Below are 11,441 nucleotides of genomic sequence, written 5' to 3'. Positions count from 1 at the left end.
GTAAGTTGTCAGGAGTGGGATTCGAACCCACGCCTCCAGGGGAGACTGCGACCTGAACGCAGCGCCTTAGACCGCTCGGCCATCCTGACAGTTATACGAGCTGCTCAGCAGGCCGGATTCGGCTCTGTCGCAGAACGGGCCCGCCAGAACCCCGAAAATCCCTACTCCCCACCACTGCAGTTAACCCTGAGGAGGTACAGTGGGTTTGTCCTGCTTTACTTCTAACCAGCCTGCAGACGATTTGACAACAGTGAGAGGCAAAGCAAGACTGCTTTTTGACAAGGGAGCAGAAAAAGGACGTCAAGTGCATGTGATTAAGACAAAGGGAAATGGCTAAAAGAGGTAGATTTACATTAGATATTAGGAAGAAATTCTTCATTGTGAGGGTGGCCCTAGTTGGCACAAGGTGTCCAGAGAAGCTGTGGCTGCCCCATCCCTGGCAGTGTTCAAGGCCAGGTTGGAGGGGTCTTGGAGCAGCCTGGTCTAGTGGAAGGTGTCTCTGTTCCTGGCAGGAGTTTGGAACTGGACGAGCTTTAAGGTGCTTTTCAACCCAAACCATGCTGTGATTCTGGGAGGGGGGCAAATCACAAAAAAAAAAAAAAAAAAAAAAAAAAAAAAAAAATCACAAAAATCCCCATGAACTTCCCCATATTAAGTTTATAGTGAAGTTTCTGTTCCATAAAGAAATGAAGCCTTAATGTTTTTGTGTCACAATCAGATGCAAACAGCTGGTGCCACATGGGCTAACATTATTTAGTAGTATTTTGAGATGCATTTTTGCTCAGTTCTGAAGGTAACAGTGCAAACCAAAGTCCAACCACTTCTCCCCCCCACCTTAGTTTAAAAATTTGACCTTGAATACCAAAGCCACATATTCTTCATTCACTTCTCTCGGCTGCATTAATTTGCCATTTCAGAAGATGGTTCCTAGAGGACCTTCAGCTTGAGCATTTCTCTGAACTAAGCTGAATGTCACTTCCTATCTCATTGGCTATTTGGGTTTCCTAAGAAAGGCTGAAGCCCTTTCCAGGAGAGAACTTCAGACAAATAGAAAAAGGTTAAGCCTCATGGCAATATCAGCTACCAGTGTAACTGTTTGGTTACTAACAGTTACGCTGCTGTAACTGAGTAATTGAGACTACAGTTACATTCAGCCAAATGAAGACACACAGAACAAAGGGGTAATGTGTACAAGAGATGGATTTACACTGTATTTAGTAATATAACTTAAAGAGGAAAACCTGCTAGGTGAGCAGTAGCTCCAAGGAAAGCAAGAGGAGCTCAGACCAGAGTGCATGTGAACTCCTGAGAAGAAACTACAACCCAAGTTCTGCTCATGTAAATGTACAAACCAAATTACTTTTGAAAATTAGTCCATGGCTTCCTGTTTGTGGAAGCGAACCGAATGTCCTGATGTTTTCCAGAAAATGAGTCACAAGGCAAATGAGCAGCATGTGCTGTGTTCTCCAAGCAGATCTTACAGTTAAATCGCTCAAGTTGCACAGCCTTGTTTGGCTCTGAGAGCTACTCAACACTTGCACCATGGCTGAATTTATGAATGAAAGCACATAGAAAAATGCAAATTACTATTTTTGTGTTCCCTGACTCCTGTATCTGTGCTATAAATTGCAATAATACCACAGCTTCACTTGCACATCATGTCAAGGAAGGTAAGAAATGACTAACAGCCATACCATCCTCCACTGGGACACTGTTGTACGAACAGGAACCACTGACCTGCAAATAGATCTCTCCTTCACTCAAAAGGCCAGTGAACCTTATTCCTGACCATACAGGAAACAACATCTAGTTTCTTATCAACAACCTAATTTCAGTATTAAACAAACTCCTGAAGTTGGTAACTTCTCTTTCAGTTACAAAGTTAGTAGCTATTTTATTTTATTTACAGTTACAAATATGTCATTTATTTTTATCAAAATAACTACCATTTAAACCAGGAGTCCTTTGCTGAAGTCTGCACCATTGCCTGTAGGTATAAAATTTCTTTCCATTGTGTATTGCAAAGGATAATTAGATGCCGAAGAGAATTCTGAGGTCAGCCAGAGTGAGCTGAGTGATGGTATCCCCTTTGCCAGACAGCACCTGCTGGGCAAGAACTTTCTTCCTCTTCTGAAGCTGTATGATCTTTTCTTCTACCGTTCCTTCACAGACAAACCTAAAAAAAACCCAAACTCCACATCACCCCAACTGCTAAGAAAAAGGTGTCAGCAATGTATAAGCACTTCCCCAATAAGTTTCCAAAGACCTGTCTTATTTAAAAATTCACTACCTATTCTGTCTGACTGCCAAAATATACCCATGTACAGAAAACAGCTGTTCTCACATCCACATGGTAGAGCATTTAAAATTACAGTCTGATGCACTTTAGGCCTTAACTTTGGTCATCTGAAGCAGTAGTAATTCTGTGATAAAATCCTGTAATGACCGTTTGATAACTGATGGCACCAATTACACTAAAAGCATTGTACACAGAATAGTATTTTAGATTCCAGTTTCTTTTAATTTGCTGTGTATTTACAATAACTAAGCTAGCCTTTTGGTACTTACAAGTAAAGAGGCAAAGGTAGCTTTTAGAAACAGCATATAATTAGAAGTGCTCTCTATGTTCATGCTAGTGATGTTAGAAAGGTCAAGGATAAGCGAGCACAGTGAAAAAAAAAAATCTCCACTTGGTAAGAGGAAAGAAATGTTTTTTTTTTCACTGTAACAAACAAGACATTCCCACTAAATCATAGGCTGGAAAACAATAAACCACAGCTAGCTATCAGGACAGCCAACATGCAGGCTAGTACCACAGAGAAACATTTTCATGTGGTCTCTCTCAGTATCCCCATCAGACTTTATTCCTAGCTCTAAGTAAAGAAGCAAGCTCCAAATCAAGGCCCTGTCTCACCAGCTAAGGCTCAAACAGTACATGAGCAGCAACAGCCTCATTTACTACTAAGGAAAATCCTGACCTGTGTATCACAACATCCTTCTGCTGCCCCACTCGGTAAATGCGGTCACAAGCCTGGTCCTCGAGAGCAGGATTCCTGCAAGATAAAGAAAAAACACCAAAAAACTTAAGGGCTTATGTTCAGGAATAACTGAAATATCAAAGCCTCTATGCTTGCCTCATTTGCCTGCTTTCAGAGCATCCCATTTTCTTCCTCTGTAGAACTAAAACTGCTCCCATGTTACCTTAGGTTTAGTAGTCTGATTGCCAATATTCACCCTGACTGTATTTCCCTTTGCCCTTGGTAGAAGTATGCTATAATTCCACACTAATTCAGCTGTATGCATCAGACCACTGTTCTGTGTAGCCCCATATTCTGGCCAATAGTTTTTGGAAAAAGCTGAGTAGCTGGTGAGGAAAGAGGAGAGTGAAGCAGAAAGGCAAACTCCATGAAAGGCCTTCACTCAAGATTATTTACACAGGAAATGGTTCTCTTTGACAGTTACAGGGTGATTCTGACTTTGATTAGGAGCTCTGATGCACTCCTTCCATTGCCCTTTAAAATCCCAAAGTACACTTGTTATGCCCGATTACTGACTACGCTCAACAGAATCAATTTGTTTCAAGAGAAATTCCCTGGGGAATTTCTGTACCATTTTCATTACTGTAAGAAATTAAGCCAGGGACTGCCAAGTCCCCAGTATCCTTTTGTGATACAGCCCGCATACTTGATTCTTTAGACTGTTGTTACCCTCCTAATTTTTTTACCCCTGCAGAACTGCATTTCATAGTGGCAAGCAATGGACTGACAAATCAGAGTGTCTTGGAAGAAAGCTGTAGTAAAAACACTTTTCCACAACTAATCACTCTCAGCTAAATGCTTCCAACCCAATTGCATCAGACATCACAATACACATGGTGAGGATACAGGCAGCATGCCCTACATGTCTCCTCCTAGATGGAGCTTTCATTTCTCTTTACCAGTGCATGTCAAGAAGAAAGAGGTGGTTTCCTCCAGTCAAGTTCAAGCCAACGCCTCCAGCCAGCAATGAGACCAACATTACCTTCAAAGGCCAAATGACAGTTAAGAAGCCTGTTTTCATAAAAGTAATGTTTCATATACTCCACATACTACATTTGATCCAAACAGTCTGTTTATCATATTTATATTACAGTTGTATATTTATTATGCATTTGGGAGCTTGCCAGACATTACTTGATGAGGCATAAAAGCTTGGACACGCAAATTATGGCTCAGAGAGGCCAGCCTACCATTCCATACATGTATTATTGATACATTTTTACAGACTAGAGAAAGGACTGAAAAGTTCAGACTGTCTATGTCCTGCTCAAGTGACCAGCCTCTCTGATGACAGCCTGTTGCCAACAATGGGATCAGTCAGCACCAACCCTGAATTAACAATGATTATTCTAACCAAGGCAACTAGACTGAAACAGCCTATTACTCCTTTCACTTTGTTTCCACGTAACCTACTTACTATTTAGAAAAAGATGAGTGCCTGGGAATGAATGGGATATAGCAGATGGTTAATTTAGAGAAGATTTCTTGTACAGCAGGAAAAGAAGTCAATTAAGGACAGAGACACTTACTATATATATTTTTATTCCTCGATTTTATGTCATGGTACCTTAAAACCCTGATCTTATTTAAGGGGTTAGCTATTCATATAGCTGGCAATAATCTCCCTTTGTTTAAGTTCAAAGCTAGAAGGAGAAACATCTGTTTTGTAGATAGCAGCTTGTTCAAGAATTCGAGCAAAGAAAACAAGCTAAAGCACCACATTCTTCCCTTTGAGTCACAGATCCATCCTCAGAGGAGACAGTCTGTCCTGCCTCAATCACAGGAACATCAATGTCTAAATGAAGTGATTAACACAATGATTAAGTATGAACAATTAATTTGGATTCAGATGTGTTTAGTCATGTGTTAAGAGGTCCAAATGAAAGTAGATTCCAGTAAATGGAATTATAAAGTCAGCTATCACAGCTGCTCATAACAGTGCTAGTAACCGTTTCTCTACCCTGGTTTCATACCTGAGGCCCTTTGGGATTGTTATTGAACTCTTCTACCACATCCATTCTCTGTTTAGGCTTGACAGAGCCATCCACTGTTGCATACTGCAGCCCTCGTTGCTGGAGGTGCACAGCCACAACTTTCAACATACTTGTCCACTGAGAGACAACAACACTGGAGTGAAAGAAAAGGAAGTAAGTTTTGTGTATACTGTAACAGTTTGGTTATTGCAGTGTCTCAACCAAGACAAAGGATTCATGCACTCTTCACATGGTGAACAGGACCCAAGTCCCTTCCCAATTCAGAAAAAGATTCACCTATAGGTGTAGTGGTAAAATCTGCTGTGGAAGGTTCACCCACTCAATAAACTTCAGACAAATTAGGTCTATAACTTTCACTTCTGGTTTTGGATTCTACATTGCCACCTACCAATCACAATTCTGAGTTTGTTCTGCAAAATGAATCAATAGCAACACCAAACTTGAAGTCCCCTGGGTTTGTCATTCCCCACACTCTTTGGATTAAACAGCAGTAATTTGTTCAAGAGCTTCTTGGTAGGGAATAAAAATAAACTTGGTGTTTCCATTCTTATAGCGGGCATGCCTTCTGGATGACTTTAGAAAAAAAGCTTTCTACATACGGTACAACTCTGCTGCCCAAGAACAGGACTTCCCCTTTCAGTCCACCCCCAGAATAACACAGCCACACACCCGTAAGCACATCCTTCTACACAGTTTAACACAAGGAGCAAAAACTGTAATACTGCAGTCTGGTGTGGAGCAAAGAGACAGAACTTGCACGAGAGCTGCAGGACTTCAGAAACATTTAAGTCCTCTATCAATGCATTCCTTTATTTTAAACAGGTTCAGTTTTAACCACTTTATTCCCCCACTTTTTCTGGGTCATGAGTGGGCTGCAGAGGTGAGGGCAATTATTTTTCAACACAAATTATTCCCAGTTTTGGTTCTGGAGAATAGTCCTCCTGGGCCTCAAGGCCTGAGATTGCTCACATGTTCACTTATATTACACTTACCTACATCTTAAACTACCCTCTATGGTCTTAATTTTTTTTTTCCTCCCCTCAAAATCTTCTTTCAGCTACTGCCACCATTTTACCATACCAGGAGTTTTATATTCAATTAATTTAAACTATTTCTGCTACTGTCAAGAGACAAGCTTCTCTCAATCACTGCGACTAAAGAAAACTACATGCTTACTAACCTCTTCTGAGACTTGGAGTGAATAGTTTTCAGTTCAGCCAAGAGGTGAGCTATCTGCAGGAAAAAAAGTTAGTCTGCTGTCATAACCCAGCTCATGCTTGGCTACTCTGCATTAAAATAGGAAGTGATCAAAATAACTTTTCAACTGGCATTTCTTCTGTGCAACATATTTTAATAGTCACTAATAAGAACACTCCTACCATTGTAAACAGGGTTAAGAAATCAAATCATACAAGCATGTTTTACAGATCCCAACCTTCCTGTGAGAAGCAAGGTTACTCCCACCTCTCCACTTTCTGCCATCCCATTTTTCTCTAAGTCTTCACAAGAATCAGGTTCTCACATGGATGCTTTTCTAAACTTATGTGAATCCAGTGCTCCAGATTTTCACTGACACTTTTTCAGCACTGCCAGATTCTCACAGCTTCATTAGAAGTACCCAGCAACACCTGATAAATTGAAGTCTTCCCAGAAGCAGCTCAGCAGACGATCTACTCACCTTATTTCAGCCTGATTTGTAATTAGGAAGGTGTGACTATTCATTAACAATTTAAAAGGCAAAGTGCTGAAATCCAAGCTTCTCAAGGAAGGTAGGAAAGCCACAACCAGGATACCTTGGTGCTCTCCCTGGTGATTTCAAACATATCTGTTTGAAAAGCTGTGCCACTGAGGTAAACTGTCGACTTGGAATCAGCAGTCTGGAGCTCAGACAAGGTCAAAGCACTAAGCTGTTCCTCAATGGAGAGGGAAAGGCCTTCACTGTTCAAGTTAGCTTGGTCCAGAGCCTGGGGGAAAGAAAGCAATATGGTTATAAGGAATTACAGTCAAGGCTGAGATCAAATTCAGTACCGATCCACAGTCTGCATGTTTGCTGAGGAGAGTATGTTTGAAGAAAGTTATCAATATAAAGACAGGATGATATGAAGACAGACCAACAGTCTCTGTGGCCCCTTATTCTGCCCCAGGAAGGGGCAGTGTAGGGAAAGCATGTGAGCTCAGCCATTTTTTGTGGTCCAGTCTCCTAGATTCCCCCTTCCACAGCATTTAACTATCGCAGGATTAAAGATGTCAGAAGATAAATACCTGCCTGTTCCCGTAGTATCTGGACTTATTTTACAGCTTTTTTATATAACATAGCAAGAATTTCTGAAAGATTGATTCCCTTCATGCAAGGCAGCTTCAGTCAAGGCACTTACAGAAATTTCCAACACACAAGCCTTTGAAACAGGCTACACTTGTGGACTTACACACTTTTCAAGAGTAGGTTAGGAGCAAGACTTCCTCTTTGCCATTAAATTTTTTTTTTTTTTTTAATTTGATTAGAGGTATTTCCCAAGACACAGCTGCCCACATAGATTATGCTGGGGAACTCATGTAGGAACAATACTGGGGAACAATGTAGGAAGTATGCCTATGTCTACAGGGGTACGATATAATAGGCATCTCAGAAACATGGTGGGATGGCTCCTATGACTGGAGTGTTGGAATGGAAGGTTACAGGCTTTTTAGAAAAGACAGGCCTGGCAGGTGGGGAGGGGGAGTTGCCCTTTATGTCAGGGAGAGGCTGGAGAGTATGGAACCAGGTGAGCATGGGGACAGGTGATCAGTTTAACAGAGAGTTTGTGGGTCAGGGTTAAAGGGAATATAGCTATGGGAGACATTACTGTGGGGATCTGTTACAGACCACCTGATCATGGAGAACCTGCAGATGAAGCACTCTATAGACAGATAGGAAAAGCCTCACGCTCACAGGACCTTGTTCTCATGGGTGACTTCAACCACCCCGACATCTGTTGGAAGGACGGTACGGCCCGGCACAAGCAATCCAGGAGGTTCCTGGATTGTGTGGAAGACAACTTCCTTCTGCAAGTAACAGAGGAGCCAACAAGGAGAGGTGCTGTGCTTGACCTCATGCTCACAAACAGGGAAGGGCTGGTTAGAAATGTGATGTTCCAGGGCAGCCTTGGATGCAGCGATCACGAGATGGTCGAATTTGAGATCCTCAGGACAGTGAGAAGAGTGTGTAGCAAGCTCACTGCCCTGGACTTCAAAAGAGCAGACTTTGGCCTCTTCAGGAACCTGCTTAGTAAGGTTCCATGGGATACAGCCCTAGAGGGCAAGGGAGCCCAAGACTCTTGGCTGATACTCAAGGATCACCTGCTACAAGCTCAGGAGTGCTGCATCCCAACTAGAAGAAAGTGCAGCAGGAGGGCCAGGAAACCTCCTTGGGTGGATAAGGAGCTCCTGAGGAAAATTCAAATGAAAAAAGAGGCTTATAAAAAGTGGAAGCAAGGACAGGCAGCCTTGGAAGAGTACAGGGATGTTGTCCAGGAAGCCAGGGACCAGGTTAAGAAAGCTAAGGCCCAGTTAAAATTAAACTTGGCTAGGGATGTTAAGGATAACAGGAAGGGATTCTACAGGTACATAGCAAAAAAAAAAACAGACTAGCGACAACGTAGGCCCCCTCAGGAAGCTCTCAGGAGAGCTAGCTACAGAGGATTTGGAGAAGGCTGAGGTTCTGAATGACTTCTTTGCCTCGGTCTTCACTGGCAAAGGCTCTGACCGCACCACACAAGTCTTGGAAGGTAGATGCAGGGACTGTGAGAATGAAGACCTTGGGCCCACTGTAGGAGAGGATCTGGTTCGAGACCATCTTAAGAACCTGAACATGCACAAGTCTGTGGATCCTGATGAAATCCATCTGTGGGTCCTGAAGGAGCTGGAGAATGAAATTGCTAAGCTGCTGGCCATCATATTTGAAAAATCATGGCAGTCAGGTGAAGTTCCCAATGACTGGAAAAAGGGAAATATAACCCCCATTTTCAAGAAGGGGACACTGGATGATCCAGGGAATTACAGAGCAGTCAGTCTCACCTCTGTGCCTGGCAAAATCTTGGAGCAGATTCTCCTGGAAGGCATGCTAAGGCACATGAAAATCAACAAGGTGCTTGGTGACAGCCAGCATGGCTTCACGAAGGGGAAATCCTGCCTGACCAATTTGGTGGCCTTCTATGATGGGGCTACAGAACTGATGGACAGGGGTAGAGCAGTTGATGTCATCTACCTGGACAGCGTTCGACACTGTCCCACATGACATCCTTGTCTCTGAATTGGAGAGACATCAATTTGATGGATGGACCACTCTGTGGATAAAGAACTGGCTGGATGGCCGCACATGAAGAGTTGTGGTCAATGGCTCAATGTCCAGCTGGAGACCAGTAACGAGTGGTGTCCCTCAGGGATCAGTGTGGGGACCGGTCTTGTTTAACATCTTCATCACTGACATGGACAGTGGGATTGAGTGCACCCTCAGCAAGTTTGCTGATGACACCAAGCTGTGTGGTTTGGTTGATATGCTGGAGGGAAGGAATGCCACCCAGAGGGACCTTGACAAGCTTGTGAGGTGGGCTGATGCCAACCTTATGAAGTTTAACCATGCCAAGTGCAAGGTCCTACACCTGGGTCAGAGCAATCCCAGGCACAGCTACAGGTTGGGCAAAGAAGAGATTCAGAGGAGCCCTGCAGAGAAGGACTTGGGGGTGCTGGTTGATGAGAAAATGAACACGAGCCAGCAGTGTGCGCTTGCAGCCCAGAAAGCCAACTGTATCCTGGACTGCATCAAAAGGAGCGCGACCAGCAGGTCAAAGGAGGTGATCCCGCCCCTTTACTCTGCTCTTGTGAGACCTCACCTGGAGTATTGTGTGCAGTTCTGGTGTCCTCAACATAAAAAGGATATGGAACTGTTGGAACAGGTCCAGAGAAGGGCCACGAGGATGATCAGGGGACTGGAGCACCTCCCGTATGAAGATGGGCTGAGAAAGTTGGGGTTGTTCAGCCTGGAGAAGAGAAGGCTGTGTGGAGACCTCATAGCAGCCTTCCAGTATCTGAAGGGGGCCTATAGGGATGCTGGGGAGGTACTCTTCATTAGGGACTGGAGTGATAGGACAAGGGGTAACGGGTTAAAACTTAAACAGGGGAAGTTTAGATTGGATATAAGGAGGAAATTCTTTCCTGTTAGGGTGGTGAGGCACTGGAATAGGTTGCGCAGGGAGGTTGTGAATGCTCTATCCCTGGCAGTGTTCAAGACCAGACTGGACAAGGCCTTGGGTGAGATGGTTTAGTGTGAGGTGTCCCTGCTCATGGCAGGGGAGTTGGAACTTGACGATCTTAAGGTCCTTTCCAGCCCTAACTATTCTATGATTCTATGGCCATCTAAAAACCTCTCAGATTGTAAAATACAGTCCTAGAAATGGCTCAGTTCATCCACCCCTAGCTTTGAGATTAAGTAAGGGTGTTACAAAGTCTGTTAACTTACATGAACACTTAAAAAAAAAAAAAGTCCACAAAAGAACCCCACACCAGTAAAATACAATGTAATTACCACTTTCAGTAAGGAGAGATGGCAGCAGCACTGACGGAGCCTCAACAACATGGACAAGATGTGGACAGTACTTGATACCTGGGAGGCACTTTGGGAGTCTGCTAGAAATTCCTTTTGACTGAGCCCAAACTCCTGTGCAACTGCCAAAGAAGGAAGACAAAATATTAAGAGCTCTTGAAGGCATTTCCAAGCACTGCCCAGCCACCTCCAGCAAGGGCTCCATCAGTAAGATAACCAACAGGCAAGCAAATACCCAATTTAACTAGGAACCCACCAAACCCCACAAAAAACAAACAAAGAAACCAAAACAAACCAACCAGACAAAATCCACAACACAAATCAGAGTGCCACATACCTTATACTAATACTGACATCTCTTCTTTGGGCAATTAGACCTTTATTTCAATGGAGAATTTTAGACACAGGGAGATTAAGATTTGCCCAGAGTCACAGCAGTGGGAACAGACTTTTGGAATACTATAGTAGGATTCTTTGTAACATCAGGGGAGCATATTTTAAAGAATTTCTAAGTCCTGACCCCACATGGTCAATTCCATTCTCCCTCCTTAATTGCGCACTTAAGGGTCACTTCTGCAAATGTTTTCAGAGGATGGTGTGCTCAAACCTTTCTCAAATGGGTTACCACTAGCATCCTCTCTGTCTTCATTTTTCTGCTCTTGTCTCTTTAGGTAGGATTGTAGTGTTGACCTGAAAAAACAGGCAAAGACTGTGGGATTTACTGCAGGAAAAAAGGCAAGAGGGACCTGAGTTTGAACAAGCAAGCTGAAGGCACATTAAAGTAAGAAAGGTTGCATTAATCATTTAGTTACAAAGTTATCACACACACAC

At 43.2% G+C, this 11,441-nt stretch overlaps 1 protein-coding gene and 1 non-coding gene across 2 annotated transcripts in view; both read right to left on the bottom strand.

Moving 5' to 3' along the window:
* Positions 1-6: 6 nt before the first annotated feature.
* On the bottom strand, positions 7-89 carry TRNAL-CAG (transfer RNA leucine (anticodon CAG)). Its single transcript has one exon. It is a non-coding gene; the product is annotated as a tRNA-Leu (tRNA).
* Positions 90-1,459: 1,370 nt separating this feature from the next.
* The window catches only part of TTF2 (transcription termination factor 2), a 21,536-nt gene continuing 11,554 nt past the window's right edge, over positions 1,460-11,441 (bottom strand). Inside the window, exons 15-22 of the mRNA XM_057413035.1 lie at positions 11,218-11,300; positions 10,593-10,732; positions 6,826-6,996; positions 6,213-6,265; positions 5,012-5,165; positions 3,938-4,020; positions 2,979-3,053; positions 1,460-2,176 (exon numbers count right to left, since the gene is read on the bottom strand). Coding sequence (XP_057269018.1) covers positions 2,032-2,176; positions 2,979-3,053; positions 3,938-4,020; positions 5,012-5,165; positions 6,213-6,265; positions 6,826-6,996; positions 10,593-10,732; positions 11,218-11,300 — 904 coding nt within the window. The 3' untranslated portion in view covers positions 1,460-2,031. The remainder of the gene's footprint in view (positions 2,177-2,978; positions 3,054-3,937; positions 4,021-5,011; positions 5,166-6,212; positions 6,266-6,825; positions 6,997-10,592; positions 10,733-11,217; positions 11,301-11,441) is intronic.

Source organism: Pezoporus wallicus, unplaced genomic scaffold (assembly GCF_028554395.1).
Source record: "Pezoporus wallicus isolate ANWC-B61680 ecotype Strahan unplaced genomic scaffold, APGP_CSIRO_Pwel_v1 contig_6484, whole genome shotgun sequence".
NCBI classification, from domain to species: domain Eukaryota; kingdom Metazoa; phylum Chordata; class Aves; order Psittaciformes; family Psittacidae; genus Pezoporus; species Pezoporus wallicus.
The sequence above is the reverse complement of the archived record's forward strand: the minus strand, read 5'-3'. Positions and strand labels throughout refer to the sequence as shown.